The sequence below is a fragment of the Oppia nitens genome, unplaced genomic scaffold, assembly GCF_028296485.1.
Source record: "Oppia nitens isolate AA-2021 unplaced genomic scaffold, nextdenovo-longstitch-racon4-pilon3 scaffold16_pilon_pilon_pilon, whole genome shotgun sequence".
NCBI classification, from domain to species: domain Eukaryota; kingdom Metazoa; phylum Arthropoda; class Arachnida; order Sarcoptiformes; family Oppiidae; genus Oppia; species Oppia nitens.
Window position 1 is genome coordinate 1,308,072 of NW_026533195.1, and position 18,246 is coordinate 1,326,317.

Here is an 18,246-nt window from a genome sequence, read left to right on the forward strand (position 1 = left end):
AAATAATTGGCAATTAATAATCATATATTTTTAAATACGGTTTATTATAAACTATATGTTTAGTAGTAAATTATTTAATTAAATAAATTAAAAATATTTTTTAATAAAATAATTCATAAAATTTACTATAATAATAACTACAGTAATATATTTACAAATATATTGATTAAACAACATTTATAAATAGTTATTAAAAAAAATATTTATTTAATAATTATATTCATATAATCATAATCTAATCAATAAATATACATTACATCATAAAATATCTTATTTTTTATAAATTATGTTTTGATATAATAATAATTAAATAATTTATAAACTATAATAAAGATCTATTTAATTAATTAGTTGCATGCTAAAATAATAAAAATTATATTAAAAATAATAAAATATTATTATTAGCATTTATTAATATGATATAAATAGTTTATTATTGTAGTAATTAACCTAATTATTAAAAATAATATTTATTTATTTATTTTTTAAAAATAAAATCTATTTTTTCTAATGTTAAGTTTTACAACAACAACAAAAATTCAAGTACTGAATAATTTTATTTCCGTAAATTTAATATTAAAATAATACATAAGTTTTATTAATAATAATTATTATTATTCATATTAAATGTACGTCATATAAATTATTATTAAAAACAAATTATTTTTTAGTTTTATTTTGAATTAATATTTTATAATTTTTATAATAAAACTACAAATCAGATAATAGATTATATAGAAAACATAATATAAAATTGTTTGTATAATTGGTATCAATAATACAATAATTATTAATGTAGTTAAATATGGATTGTCATCGATATTGAAATTATTATTATTATTATTATAAGTAATATAATTATAATTATCCATAACTTCATAAACAATTTTGCCAATCAATCAATCAGTCAATTAATTAATTGCATTAATTAATAATTTAATATCTATTTTGTTAGAAATAATAGATAATAAATTATTAATGTTTAATATTTATTATGTTAATAATAAAAACAATTAAATTTGTTAAAAATTAAATACAATTATTTTTTTAAAAATATTTTTTATGTTATAAATATATACTTACTTTATAATTGTCTTGTTATTATTATTATTGCAAAAATTAATTAATTAAGTTAATAACAATCAAATTTATAATTAAAATATATTAAAACATTAATTTTTTATAGACTAATAATAATGAATAAATACTTATTACAAAAAATACTGTATATAATAATAATWATTATTATTATTATTAATATTATTATTATCTGAACAATAAAAATATTATCTAAATAAATGATAATAATAATTATATTTTTTTTATTATTATTATTATTATTATTAATTAATATACAGCATAACCTTGATAGTTTACCATAACAAATAAAAATAAATAAATATTATTTATTATAATTACTGATTACTGTTTAAACAAAATGTTTAATAAAATGTTATATATTTTTTTATAACAATAATAAAGCAATAAATACTTGTTTTTTATTAATATAATAATTAAAAATAATATTAATATATAAATACAAGTATTTATAGCTATTTTTTATTGTTACTTCACTGATGCAATTATTTAATAAATTTTTTTGATTGCTAACTAATTAATGAAATATCAAAATAAAAAAAAAACAAATACATTATTTTTGGAAATTAGTAATATTATTTATTTAATTATTTATAATTAATTAAAAACAATAGTACTAAAAGAATAAAATATTATTTTATATAAATTGTTTTATATAATTTTTTTCCATGAGCTTTTAATCGTATTTTTATGAACCTTAAAATTTAATAAACAAAAATAATTAATTTTTCAATAATATATATATATATAAATATAGATAAAAGAAAAACATTAATATTTATTTTGTTAAAAATATTTCATAGTTTCTAAATCAATTTTTAACAATTATTATTTTACTAATCAACTATATATATATTATTTTAAAAAATCTGTTTAATAATATTTTATTAGTATCTATTAAAAGTTTATTATATATATATTTAATACTATTTTATATAAACAAAATAAACTTACATCTATAAAAAGGATATGAACCAGTACATTGTAAACCTGGACAACATGAAGCTGAACCTTGGCCACAATTGCTACCCGATTTACTACATTCTGAACCTAAAAATTTTTAAAAAAATAGTAAAAAATAGAATTAATTTTTCAATTGTTCATATAAAATCATAGTTTAAAATAAATTTTTTATTACATAAATTTTATATATATCAGGGTTAAATAAATGGGCAAGGCCAAAACCCCTCCCCCCCCATCTAAGATCGAGATTTTGTGATTTTACCCCTCCCAGATTTTTTTGACAAAATTGAATAAAAATTGTCGCTTAAAAACAAGTAGAAATGACCCCCTACAAAAAATTACGGTGCCGATAGGGCCGAGTTTTTTTTTTAAAAATATATATGAAAATTTTAATTTCAGTTGAAATTATTTGAGTAAGTGATTTTATGTTTTAAAATTTAATTAATATAATTATTGGTTAAAAATAAGCAAAATAACTAAAATAATGTTATATAACTCATAAAAAAATATCATTATTTTAATTAAAATATTAAACTTAAAATTTAGAGATTACCTATTTGATGAAGTTTAAGAAGTTAAATATAAATTTATATTAGTTTAAAAGGTATTGAATAATTACGCGACGCAAGATTATCTGACCGCCTCTATATATATATGTAAATATTATTTTTTTAAAATCTGTATTATTTAATTTTTTTCTTATATTTTATTAATATCTATTAAAAAAGTTTATATTTAGATATATAATCAATTCTATTTTATATAAACAAAATAAACTTACATCTATAAAATGGATATGAACCAGTACATTCTAAACCTGGACAACATGATGCTGAACCTTGACCACAATCGCTACCAGATTTGCTACAACCTGTACCTTAAATTTTTAAAAAAAAAATTAAATAAAAATTAACAAGATAAAAATTTAAATAATTAATTTATTCAATTGTACACATAGACGATAATATTAGTTTAAAATAAATTTTTCTATATACAAAATTTCTATATATATATAAATATATACGTAAATATTATTTTTAGTTTTATTTTTAATTATTTATCTGTTTAATAATATTTTATTATTATTTTCTATTAAAAGTTTATCATAAAAAWTTTTTTATACTATTTTATTTTAAATAAATAAACTTACATTTATAAAAACCACCTGTACCAATACATTGTAAATCTGGACAACATGAAGGTGAACCATAGCTACAATCGCTACCATAATTGCCACAACCAGTACCTTAAAGTATTTTTTAAATAAATAAATAATTAACAATAATTAAAATAATATTTATTTTTTTTGATTATTATTATGTTCGAAAAATTTTAATTATTTATTTTAAACTTTATATTATAATTATATTGTTATTTATAARTATATAGTAATTTTATTTTWTTWTTTTAAAAATAAATTTATTTTTTAGAGATAATATCATTTTAATTTAGTTAATAATATAATTAAAATCAATTTTTTTAAAGCTATTATACATATTATTAGTTGAATAGAAATAGACAATAATAGTAAACCAATAGTTAGTCTAAACATTTTACTAGCATTCATTGTATTGCAAAATATATAATAATAAAATACTAAAAATTAGTATTTTATAATAAATACAAATGCATTTAATAAACAAAATTTATATAAAAATAATATTAGTTTATATAAGATTTTTTTTTTAATTATTGAATTTATGAGTACATATAATCAATTGTTATTTCATATTTACTGTACTAAAAAAAATTAAAAAAATATATAATTGTTATCAATAGCTTAATTAATTTACTGATAATATTTTTGTTTATTACAATTTTAATCTTAAATGATTTATTATATTACCTGTAATTGATTAAAACTTATTTATTTTTTAAAAAAATTTATCTAAATATTTTATCTAAATAGTAAATATTAATATTTAAGTACAATTATTTTTATTTGAATTTTAAATAATAAAAAAACAAAATAAATAAATGATTTTTAAAATTTTTAACTAAACAATATAATAGTAAAATAAATAGTTAAATAATCAATTATGTATTAATGATTAAATTTAAAAAAAACATAAAATTTTCATGTATTTTGTATTAATATAAAAAACATAAAAATTAATTGTGTTTTTTATTTTACTTGTTTTTTTTAATTTTAAATTTATAATAATCATATAAATTTGGGTATTAATAAGCAATAGTTATTATTTTTTTATTGCTATTATTTATTTGAATATTACTTTTTAATACTCTTTTTTTTGATAAAATTATAATTTATTTGTTTTAATTGTTGTCTGATATATGATATTTAAGTTATAATATGTTTGTCATTGTTATATAGTATAATTTTGTTAATATTTATATTAATTATTATAACATTATAACATTTGATAAATTAGTAATAAAGTATATTAATAATTATAATAATAATTGATATACACATAGCAATAAATATTATTTTTTTTTTAATATAATAATAATCAATATGTATTTATCGTTAATTTTTTTTACTGATAATACTTGCTAACAATAAAAATTGATCAAGGTTATATACTGAATTTAATAATAATAATAATTATTATTATTATTATTATTATATGCTCTTATTATTATCATTTATATTAGTAATATTTTTTAAAGTCCTTCTAAACGTGTATATTTTTGTTTAATATTTATTTAGTAATTATAATCATGCTTGATTAAATTTAAATCTTATATATTAAACAAATTGTTAAAAATTGTAATTTACAAAACTACAATACTTAAAATTATAAATTTATTTATTTATATTTATATTAATTAGTTGTATAATTAGTAAAGTATTTTTTGTTTAATATATATTTATTAATTATAAGCATTTTTTAAGCATAATTAAGTAATTTTATTTTAAAAAAAAACTAATAGACAATTAAAGTTTTTTAAATTACATAAAAAACTGTAAATCTTATTATTAATATTTAATAAATAGCTGAACTAAAAAAATAATAATTTATAATTTTATTTATTTTATTTAATATTATTTATAAGAATTTGTTTATATACTCTATCTATAATTATTTTATTATTATTTAATAAATAAAATTCAATTGTTATTATTATTATTATTATTTCTATATATTGCATGTTATATTATTAACTACAAAAAAATAAATAAATAATTAGTATAATAATCATTCATAAATCAATTAACTATTTATTCAAGTTTAACGCACACTTAATTATATGTAGAAAAAAATTATTATTATTATTACAGTATAACATATATATACAGTATATACCGGTATATACTGTATATTACATTATAACCTATTTATTAGGTATTTATATATACCTGTAATAAACAGTTTATTGTAAATATCGCCCAAAAAAAACAATAGCAATGTTTTTCAAAACAAAATACATAATTAGTAGTAAATTCATTATATATATACATATTAGTGTGCAATAATTATATTATATAATATTAAATAATATATATATATATATATACTGTATATTGTTTATCATCCCTTTATTTTCTATTCAAAACTGTTTTTTGTTAACAAATATTTTTCAACAATTATTATTATTATTATTATTGTATAATTTAAAATAAATATATAATATACATATTTATGTTACATATATATATATATATACTGTATATTAATTTTTTATTTAAATGCACCAAATTATTCATTGTGTAGTGTTTTTTGTTTTGTTTAGTTTTGTTGTTTTAAATGAAAATATTTTGTTGTAATTGTTTTAACAATTTAACAAAAAATAAATATTTTTTTCTCTACATATTTGGCAGTCAATTATCACGTTAGTCATGTATACTTAAAATTTTTTTATTTATAATAATAATAATAATAATAATAATACATATTTGTATACTATTTAATTAAAATCATACAATCATTTAATTTGTGTGTATATATATAATGTTTGGGTGACTAATAATATAATTGAATAATTTAATTAAAAAAATTAAAATTAAAAAATATTTTCTACAAATTGCTAAATAATTATTTCATAACAATTCAAACATTTTTGCCAATAATCAATATGTTTAACAAATAAATTTCTAATAATAAAAAATAAACTTAAAGCTTTTTTTTTGTTTTGTATTGTTTTTAATTAAATTTATTCAATTAATACTATAAAATATTCAATTAAGTTTTCCAATAAGTAATACATACTGTATATACAGTATATTTATATTGTATATTATATTTTACAGTAATAATACACGTAATTAATATGCTATTGTACTGTAAATTATATTTTTATTTAATATAATTTTTTGTTAATAAATGTAATTAATATGCTATTGAACTGTATATATATATATATATGTATATAATTATTTAAGTTTATATTAACATGCAATAAATTTATTATATTTTTTTACAACACAAAAACAAAAACAACAAAAATAAAATTATGTCTAATATTTAATATATTTATATATATGATATTTCAATCAAATTATGTAATTTTTTAAACTATTATATTTTTTATTTAATAGTTTTATTCAATCTAATAATTAATATACTGTACTGTATATATTAAATTATTAATAACTAGTCTAACATTTAATGTAATTGTAATTTTGTACTCTAATAAAAATATTTAAAATATATATAAATATTTTTTTCATATTAATATTTTTGATTATATTATACATTATAAATATTTAATAGTTTTTTAAGTTTAACAATATTGATAGTTAAAATAATAATAATAATAATAATGAAAATAATATAATACATTTTATTATTATTATTAAATTTATTATTTATTTTTTGATCCAATAATAATATTTACTATTATTATTTAATAAAAACTAATAGTAATTATGATTAATTAAATTTATTTTTTAAAAAAATTCTAAAAATTTATTACATATATAATGTTTTTTCATTAATGTAATATTGATAATATAATAATAATAAGTTTTTTTTTCAATATATAAAATACATGTTTAAATAATTTTATTATATATATATATATTTAGTATAATTATTGATTAGTTATTATATTCTATATATATATATATATATACATATACTGTATATAAAAAAATGTTAAAAAATAAAATATAAATTTAATATCATTTTGTATATACTGTATAAATTTATTAAACTGTATTTAATTATATTTTGTTTTTGTTTTTTAATTTTATTATTTTGGAAACTTGAAAAATATTTACATAATAGTACATAATTTACATAATAGTTTATATATATATATATATGTATTTTAAAAAACAATTTGTCAATGTAGTTTTTATTTAAAAGCTTTTAATAATATAATTTAATAATTACAATCATAAGTGGAAAATAAAATATATTATCTAAAAAATTAATTAATTAAATAATAATGAAATTTATTGTAATTATTTGGTGGTTTGTAATCAAATTAATACCGGAATTATTTTTAATACCAATTAGACTAATAATATCCTATTTTATGTTATGGTTGACTGTATTTTATACAAAATTTTTATACAATAATTCATTGAACAAACAGAAAATAATTATTGAAAAATTTGAACATTTTTTATCTGAAAATTATTTAACAATTCAGGAAACAATTGACCAACAATTAGACATACCTGAGCTGCTTAGCCAACGTAGTAGACGACTACGTATTGCTTACTATATTATATGGAAACTTATCTATTTGTTAACTTTGGTTAGATTTATTCTAATCAGTAGTAGTTTATTGGTTCGACCATCAGCTACCAATCAGCTACCAGTGCTCAATCTAGTACTATGCGATTTTCTTAATCTAATTGATCCTACTCAATTATTGGCCATTAATTGTACGATTATTGGTCTAACGTTGTTACTAGCAGCTAGTATATATCTATATCAAGATCATCAAGCAACAATAGCAACATCGACAAGTGCACGTGGTGGTCAGGGCTTATGGCTGTTTTTCTACCTGATCAAATACAATCAATATAGATATCCATTAGCTAAATCATTGAATCAGATATTCCTATTTATAGTGGACATGCTAACTAGTTATATGAAAATTGTACATTGGTTAATTTCTGCAATACTTATACTAATACATCTACTGTTAAGTTTATGGTGGTTAAGGTGGGCGTGGTGGTGGTGGTGGGGGTCAAATTTTAATAATAATAATAATAATCAATCATTAGTATTGGCTCTAGTTGGTTTTATCGTTTGGACGGTACTATCCGGATTGGCTAGCTGGCATTTGGTTGCCATGACAATYTATATAGTATATATAGTTGTTATACCATCATCTTATTTAGTATTGAAATTTTTTCAATGTAATCGCAAGTTTACTAATGCCTTAAAACGTTTATCATACAAACGTAGTACTACTACTACTACTAATAATAATAATAATAATAAGCAATCATTGATTTATAGGACAAATAATATAAGTTCAATACGTATGGTACGTACTACTATCGATGAGCACCAGTATACTAGTTGGTCGACCCATTCGATCAATCAGTATATACGCTATCCGATTATGCTGTTCCTGTATCTATGGCTAAGCAATAGTATACTAGCCCTGTATCGTATAACCTATATGCCGGTAACTAGTCAACCGTATACACTAGTTGTTAGCTTATGGGTTATACTAAATGCCGGTTTTATGATCTATATACTAGTATTTATATTACCAATTGGCCAGTTAGCACATCGACCCGTAAAATCAATGTATAGCTATATGGCTATTAGTGCCTATTGTGGTAAACAACAAGCACCGGTAGTTAGTCAGACAATCCATGATAGACTACGTATGAATCAGTTTATCGATAGGCTAACTACTGGTCCACAAATTGGCTACTACTGTGCCGATTGGTTTCCATTGAATACAATGGCATTGTTTAGATATATATTTTATATACTTAATCTATATATAATGTTTAACAGAATTATTAAAATTGATTGACTAATTAAAATTATTTTATTTATTTATTTTTATAATTTTATAAAATGTATTGTAATTATTATTAATAATTATTATTATATAGTAAAATAAATTTGTATAATACATGTCCCAAAATTGCCATACAAAGTTAACTATGGTATTAAAACAATTTGATATAATTAAACAATTAAATAAATAAACATGTTTTATAATAATACATTTATTTTTTAATTAATTAATTAATTTTATATTTATTATTAAAAAATAACTATTAATATAAAAAATAATTACTTTTCTAACAATTATATTGATATTATATTAAATAAAATATTTTTGTTTTATATAAAAATATATATTAGTTATAAAATATGTATTAAAAATATTTTTTGTTTATTTTTCTCCACACCAATTTTTACACAAGTTTAGCAAACAGTTTTTATATTTTAATGTATTTTTTACTAAGTTATACACATTTAACAATTATTAGTTATTATATGTTATTTGTAGATTTAATATGAAATATTTTTATGAAAAAAAAATAAAATAAATATTAACTAATAACTTATTAGTTTTTTAGTTCTAAAAACTAAAAAACTAAATAAAAACTATTTTATTATTTTCTACCTAAATAAATAGAATAATATATAATAATATATTTTTTTTGTATTAAAATGTTTTTAGTTATATACTGTAGTAATAGTTATAATATTCAAATAATTTATTGAATTTAATAATAATTTAATTGAATATTTTTGTTATTATTATTATAATTATAGATTTTTTTTATTAATTAAAACATTTATTTCTATTTAGTAATAATAGTAATAATATAATTACAATAAATACTATGATATATATAATTATTATATAATATTAATACTCATATAAACTTATCATGAAATTAATTAATTAGATGAACTCAATTATATTTTTACTTGAACTTTATATTAATTAATTAATTAATCTAAAACATTAAAAAAATTAATACATTAACAGATTTTTTTATTAATGTAATTTCTATTTATAAATAATTTTATATTATTATATAATAATATATTTAATTTTTTTAAAAAAATGTATATTTTATGTATATATATATATATATATTGTGTTTTTCTAAATTAAAATAATAGATTTTTTTTATTTTGATAGTTTTGTTTATAATGTTTATAAATATTAATATAAAAAAAATCATATAAATTATATTAAAATAAATAATTAATTATATATTATATTTGCTTAATTAATTATATATTATATTTGCTTAATTAATTAATATTATTAATATAAATCTATTTTTTTTAATTTAAAACTATTAATTTATTTATTAAATTATTTTTTAAAAAAAATCTGTTAATCATTATTAATAAAAAGTTTTAAAAACAGCAACCATTTAAACAACAACAACAAAAAACAAATTTTTATTAAATAAAAAATTACAAAATAAAAATTATTAAAAATGGCTACTTCATCTATAATATCAATAATAATTGTAACAGTGACAATTATTAATTTATTCATATTAATTGATCATGCTGATTCTGCTAATGAACAACGTAAACAACGTGGTAGAGGTACTAGTCCAGAGGGTAGAAATAAACAATATCAGATACTTGTCAAAAAATATGGACTAGGAAGTATGTATATAGTTTAATATAATCTAGTACCTATTATTTATATTTGGGATGATTCACATATTACGAACGTATTTTTTTTAACAAATGAGGGACTGAGAGGGAAGATGGGGTGTGGGTAATGGTAGATATATCAACAAAAAATGATTATCGCATTTAAATTAAATTTTATTATATAGATTTATAAGTGGGGTGGTGGGGTGGGGAGGGGGGTTAGAGATTATGTATATGCTATAGTATTTTTTGTTGTTGTTAAACATTCAAACAATTTAAAATTTTATTTGGATTGAAAAAAACAGTAGAACGTAATATGTTAATCATCCCTCAAATCTATATATCATCTATCTATATACTTTTATATATATATATATATATATATATATATATATACTATAGATTGTAATGCAACTGCTTATCATCATCGATGTCCTAGTGGTCAGTATTGTTGCAATTTTGGCGGATATGTTATCAATTGTCCCCCAAATTATAAAGTATGCGAAGGAATTTGTTGCGACACTAATAATGGCTATCTTTGTCGCTATAGTGATGATAAAGATTTTAATCATGGTCATTATTGTAATAAAGAAAAATAAACTAGCTATATTATAGTTATTTTAATTATTAAAAATAAGTATTTATATATTATTTAACTATATCTCTATAGTATCTATATATATATATATATTAAAATTAATATTTTTGAAAAATAATTATTAATGTTTTTAAAAAATAATTCTAAATTAATATTTTTTTTAAATATATAAAATGCATAATTAATATTGTATTTTTTTATGTTTTCAAATTATCAAAAATATATACAGTAGATATATAATAAATTATTTACTATTTAAAACAAGTATTATTAATTTTATATATTTAAAAGGTCATCCTCGATAATTATATTTATAATAATAAATAATTAAAATATGTTACAAAAAAATGTACTTATGTTTGAATAGATTAAATTTGAATTTAAATAAATTATGTAAAAAAATTATTTTAATTTAAAAAAACTGCCATTTTAAATATTTTAAATCACCATTTAGTATAAATATAGATAATCTATAAAATCTATAACTAATCTAATTTTACTATATTTTAGTATATAAAATATTTTGTTTTTTGTGTTAAAAATAATGATAATATATAAACTACTATTTAAATTGTCCATGCTATTATTATTATTATTAATTGTAATTGATTATCCGGATTATAATTGTAATCGAGTTGCTCATTTAAAAATATATACGGATGAGGAATATAGACAAATAGATTTAAGCAAAAAAAATATATGGAAAAAGGAAGTAGGTGAAAATTTTAAGTTGGAAATAAAAATTGAAAAATTATTTTTTACCTCTCACCTATCCCTCCCTCCCACATACCCTCCATCACATCCGCGACTACTAAAATAAAAAAAAACATAATTGTCCACTGGGTCCATGGTGTTGCGATGACCATGGTAACGCTATAGTAGTCGAGCTATTTGTTGTCCCTAAAATCGTGGGGTCCTAACGGATACGGATAGACAAAATCAAGGCTATTATTGCAAAAATGATGGTCAAGATGGAGGAGGAGATCAAGGAAGAGGTAAAGATAGAGGTCAAGGAGGAGATCAATGAGGAGGTCAAGGAGGAGGTCAAGGTGGATATCAAAGTGGATATCAAAGTGGATATCAAAGTGGATATCAAAGTGGATATCAAAGTGGATATCAAAGTGGATATCAAAGTGGATATCAAAGTGGATATCAAAGTGGATATCAAAGTGGATATCAAAGTGGATATCAAAGTGGATATCAAAGTGGATATCAAAGTGGATATCAAAGTGGATATCAAAGTGGATATCAAAGTGGATATCAAAGTGGATATCAAAGTGGATATCAAAGTGGATATCAAAGTGGATATCAAAGTGGATATCAAAGTGGATATCAAAGTGGATATCAAAGTGGATATCAAAGTGGATATCAAAGTGGATATCAAAGTGGATATCAAAGTGGATATCAAAGTGGATATCAAAGTGGATATCAAAGTGGATATCAAAGTGGATATCAAAGTGGATATCAAAGTGGATATCAAAGTGGATATCAAAGTGGATATCAAAGTGGATATCAAAGTGGATATCAAAGTGGATATCAAAGTGGAGGTCATGATGGAGGGTAATCAATGAATTGTTTGAAATAAATAGAAAAAACAACATAAAACTATTACAGAAAATCTTTCTATCATTCTCAACTTTTTAATTAATATTTTTATAACATATATTTTATATTATTTTATATTGTTATATTATTAAAAATGTCATGTTTCTGAATACTTGCTATAGGCTGCCATAGGCTGCATTTCAAGTAAGACCTATAAATCATTGTATTTAAAAGCATATTAATACATATAAATATTTAGTATTATAATAATATTAAATTATTAGTAATTTTATATCATATTGTTTTTAAAATTATTTATCTATAAACAATTTAACAACAATAAGACCTGAATAAAATTATGAAAAAATATGTTTGTTTCTATAGAAATAAAATTAATTTAAATATTATATTACATTTTAAATTAATTTTTTATATAAATTATTTTGTTTTACAAAATTATTTTAAATAGTTTATTTTATTTCGTAATTCAGTAAAAGCATTAAAGCAGTAATTATGACTAATAAATTTAATTTAATTAGTAATAGTTTACTACTATTACAACTTATTAAGTTGTCCATTTTGTTTATAATATTATTATTACTAATTAATCCCGGTCGTTATTGTAATGAAGATTATAATCGATATGAAGCTGAAAAAGTTCATACAGATGAGGAATTTAAACAAATGGATGATGCTTATAACAAACTGAATATTGAAAAATATGGAAAAGGAGGTTGGTAAATTAATTTTAAATTACCTAAATGGCTAGTTAGTAATAGTAATAGTAATAGTAATAGTAATAGTAATAGTAATAGTAATAGTAATAGTAATAGTAATAGTAATAGTAATAGTAATAGTAATAGTAATAGTAATAGTAATAGTAATAGTAATAGTAATAGTAATAGTAATAGTAATAGTAATAGTAATAGTAATAGTAATAGTAATAGTAATAGTAATAGTAATAGTAATAGTAATAGTAATAGTAATAGTAATAGTAATAGTAATAGTAATAGTAATAGTAATAGTAATAGTAATAGTAATTATTTAATAATTTGTTTTTTAATAATTATAATTTTCATCACATTATAAACAGATTGTCCAGGTAGTCGACATAAATGTCCACTGGGTCCATGGTGTTGCGATGATTATGGATATGCTAGAAATTGTCCGCAACAAGCGTGTCGTGGTATTTGTTGCCAAGAAAATGATAAATGTCTACGAAAAGCTCTTAATGCTTATTGGTCAGAAATTGATAAACAAAATGATGGCTATTATTGTAAAAATGATGGTCAAAATGATGGCAATGCTGATAATTTTCAATGGGATTTCAAACCAAATGGTGGCCAAGAAAATGAAGGACTTTTTAATTTTAATATTGGAAAATAAATCAGTTTTAATTATTTTAATTAATAGATTAGTTAATTAATTATAAAAAAATTAATTAAATTAATGTATGTTTTTTAATTAATAAACGCCATTTAAATAATTGTATTTAATAATAATTATATTATTATAATTTGATTATTGCTATTATATTATATTAATTATAATTAATAATTATTATTAGATTATTTTTATTAAATTTAAAAAAATAATTTTCATACTTATTTTTTGCTTACTTAATAAAAAAATTATTTACATTATTATTAATTTTTAATTTTTATTACAAATTTATGTATATTATTTAAATAAAATATAAATAAAATCAGTTTTCTTTTAAATATTTTTTGAAATAAAAATATTTACTCGTTAATTAATTATAGTATCTATAAAAAATTTTATTTCATTTACATTTTTATAGTCATTTGTCAACATGATAATTTGTTTTTTTTTTTGAATTTAGTTTCTTTAGTCATTTATATTTTACATGACTGATGTTGAGATTATTTTGTTTAAATTAGTAATATAAACCATATGCTATATTAAATATTAAATTAAATCCTACAATATATATATATATATACAAAATGGTGATTTTAGTAATTTTACAACAATTTTTTTATTTATTAATGAAATTCATTTTTTAATTATTATTTGTTTCTATAGAAATTTAAATTGCTTACATTTCTAAGTTACTTTCCATTTTTTAATAATATAATGTTACTAATAGATATTATTATTAAAAAATATTAAATAAATAAAATCGCAATTATTATTTTATATTTATTATATTTATGTTACTCATCACTCTCTAAACTGAAACTAAAGTAAACTTGATTATTATGATATATAATCGTAATATTATTATTAGTAATAGTTTACCACAACTATTACTATTTCAATTGATCATGTTGTTAATTGTATTATTATTAATTGTAATTGATCCGTCGGGTTATCATTGTGATAAAGATGCTAATCAAAAAATCTTTACAAATGAGGAATTTAGAAAAATGGAAGATGAAAAATCCAAAGAAAATATTAAAATATTTGGAAAAGGAGGTAGGTGAGAATATTTTATAATTTATAAAAAAATATTTTATAATTTTATTTTATTGTTAATTACCACCTTTCACACTTATGCCTATCTCCACACAATAACAGATTGTCCAGGAAGTCGACATAAATGTCCACTGGGTCCATGGTGTTGCGATGACCATGGCAATGCTAGAGATTGTCCGCATTCATTTTGTCGGGCCATTTGTTGTCCGGAAAATTATACATGTCGACGAAAATTCGACGAACCTGAATCGGAATTGGATAGACAAAATGATGGCTATTATTGCAAAAGTGATGGTCAAGATGATGGTGGACAAAGTGGAGGTCAAAATGGAGGTCATGTAGGTCAAGATCAAGGTGGTCAAGATCAAGTTGGTCAAGATGGTCAAAGTGAACAAGGAGGACAAGATGGAGGTCAAGGAGGACAAGATGGAGGTCAAGGAGGACAAGATGGAGGTCAAAGAGGACAAGATGAAGGTCAAGTAGGTCAAGATGGAGGACAAGATGGATAATAATCTAAAAGTTATCAGTGATTGTTTTAAATAATTATTATAATAGTATCGCATAGTATAATCTACTATTGTTTATAATAAATAAAATTTATTTATTAGAAAATAATTTTATTATAATTATTCTTTTATTAATTTCAAATAATATTAATAATGAACATTAACTAACAAAAAATATTTTATAATAAATAAAAAAAATTTTTGTTAGTTATTTTCAAAATTGAAACAACGCCATAATTATTTTTTTAAATCAATTAATTAAATTAATAATAAATTAAATGTTATTGAAAAAAAGTAAAAGTAGTTAATATAATTTGTGTGTTAAAAATGTACAAATATTACTATTATAATAAATATTTTTTTTAATTAATTTTTCTAAATTACTAATTAATTATTTTTAAAAAATTAATATTCTATTAATTAATTAATTTTACGAGTAGTTTGTAATATATTTTTCAATTTTAAACACTAAAAATATTTTATTTTCATTTTTGCAGTCAAGTAAAAGCATTAAAATTTTATTAAATATATTTATATAAATAATTAATTAATTAATTAATTAACTGATTAATTCAACTAAAAAAATAAAATAAAATAAATTATCTCTACAAATTTAACTAGTTTATTATTATTATTATTATTATTATTATTAATTGTGTTGGTATTATTAGTAGCAACAACAATAATTGATCATGGTCATTGTTTACCAGATGATGGCAACCCTGATAATATTCAATGGGATTCAAATGATGGCCAAGAAGGACTTATTAATCTTGGATAATAAAAATAAATTTTAATTTATTAATTTATTAATTATTTAATAAGATTTTATTTTTATATAATATAATTAATTAGTTAATTAGTTATTAATAAAAAAAAATAATATATAATTTTTTAATTAAATTAATAAACGCCATTTTGATGATTTTATTTTATTTTAATTAGTATATAATTAATTAGTTAATTTGTTATGAAAATCATTTTTATGAAAAAAAAGTAAAATCAATATTAACTAGTAACTTATTAGTTTTTTAGTACTAAAAACTAAAACTAAAAAACTAAATTAAAACTGTTTTATTATTTTCTATCTAAATAAATAGAATAATATATAATAATATATTTTTTTGTATAAATATGTTTTTAGTTATATACTATAGTAATGGTTATAATATTTAAATAATTTATTGAATTTAATAATAATTTTATTGAATATTTTTGTTATTATTATTATTATAATTATAGATTCTGTTTATATATATTTTTATTAATTAAAACATTTATTTCTATTTAGTAATAGTAAGAGTTTATGGATATGTAATCGAATGTTTTGTTGAAAACTGACTAATGGTAGAGAATAGGTGTCTAGACTTTAGTTTGTTTTAACAAAAAAAAACACTGGAACGTACTATGTTGATCATCCCTCAAATTTATATATATCATTTTTTATGATATTTTTATTTATATATATACAATATATAGATTGTAATGCAACTGCTTATCATCATCGATGTCCTAGTGGTCAGTATTGTTGCACTTTTAGAGAAAATGTTATCAATTGTCCCCCAAATTATAAAGAATGCGAAGGAATTTGTTGCGACACTAATAATGGCTATCTTTGTCGCTATAGTGATGAAAAAGATTTTAATCATGGTCATTATTGAAATAAAGAAAAATAATCTAGCTATATTATTATTATTATTATTATTATTATATAAAAAAATAAGTATTTTAATATATTATTTAAATGTATTTTTATAGTAAATCTATTATATTATATATATATATATATATTAAAATTATTACTATTTTTTTTAATTTTATTGCTAATAATTTAATCCGAAATAAATTAATATATTTAAAAACTGCAAAAAGTTTTGTGATTGACATTTTAAATATTTTCTATTAGATATTAAAACATATATTTTATTTCATTTTTAAAATGTATTTTAATATTATTTAATTATATCTCTATAGTGAATATTTATATTTATATTTTCTATTTATATTATATCTATATTTATATAATATATAATAAAATAATATATATATATATAATATATATAAAATTATTATTTTATAATTTTAATTGTAAAATAATTTCTAAATTAATAATTTTTTTAAATATCTTAAATATATATAATTCATATATATAATATTGTATTTTTTTAATGTTTTCAAATTAGCAGAAAATCTATACAGTAGATATATAATAAATACTTTTTAAAATTTTAAAATAGTTTTCTATTAATTTGTTTTACATATTTCATAATTAATACTAAATTTMTTTTATTTTATTTCTTTCAAAATGTCAGTCTGGATAATTATATAATAATAATTAATAATTAAAATATGTTATTAAAAAATTACTTATRTATAAATATATTAAATTTCACAATAAATAAATTAATTTAGATAAATAGTTGAATTAATTTCTAAAAAACTGCCATTTTATTAATTATAAAAAATTATTATTATTTTTTGTAGTTAAATAAATTATTTAAAAAATCGCAATTTAGTCTAAAAATATATATATATAATCTATAGATATATAACTAATCTTTTAAATAAAATG

The 18,246-nt window shown here is 17.8% G+C and overlaps 3 protein-coding genes across 4 annotated transcripts; 2 read left to right on the forward strand and 1 right to left on the reverse strand.

Moving 5' to 3' along the window:
- Positions 1–1,665: 1,665 nt before the first annotated feature.
- On the reverse strand, positions 1,666–3,698 carry LOC128965123 (keratin-associated protein 5-1-like). 2 transcript variants are annotated; one of them, XM_054311776.1, is made up of 5 exons: positions 3,556–3,698; positions 3,212–3,307; positions 2,843–2,932; positions 2,053–2,148; positions 1,666–1,794 (listed from the first exon to the last, which is right to left on the reverse strand). In XM_054311776.1, exons 1-5 carry the CDS (start codon positions 3,626–3,628, stop codon positions 1,787–1,789), a joined length of 363 nt encoding a protein of 120 aa, XP_054167751.1. In that variant the 5' UTR covers positions 3,629–3,698; the 3' UTR covers positions 1,666–1,786. The 2 variants fall into 2 exon arrangements, with proteins under 2 accessions (XP_054167751.1, XP_054167750.1); XM_054311775.1 differs by having other exon boundaries at positions 2,843–2,938.
- Positions 3,699–13,198: 9,500 nt separating this feature from the next.
- On the forward strand, positions 13,199–14,123 carry LOC128965138 (uncharacterized). Its single transcript, XM_054311794.1, has 2 exons — positions 13,199–13,462; positions 13,823–14,123. The coding sequence occupies exons 1-2, from the start codon at positions 13,243–13,245 to the stop codon at positions 14,113–14,115; spliced, it is 513 nt and encodes a 170-aa protein (XP_054167769.1). The 5' UTR covers positions 13,199–13,242; the 3' UTR covers positions 14,116–14,123.
- An 813-nt stretch (positions 14,124–14,936) lies between these two features.
- On the forward strand, positions 14,937–15,731 carry LOC128965137 (golgin subfamily A member 6-like protein 2). Its single transcript, XM_054311793.1, has 2 exons — positions 14,937–15,168; positions 15,271–15,731. The coding sequence occupies exons 1-2, from the start codon at positions 14,952–14,954 to the stop codon at positions 15,675–15,677; spliced, it is 624 nt and encodes a 207-aa protein (XP_054167768.1). The 5' UTR covers positions 14,937–14,951; the 3' UTR covers positions 15,678–15,731.
- The last annotated feature ends 2,515 nt before the right edge of the window (positions 15,732–18,246 follow it).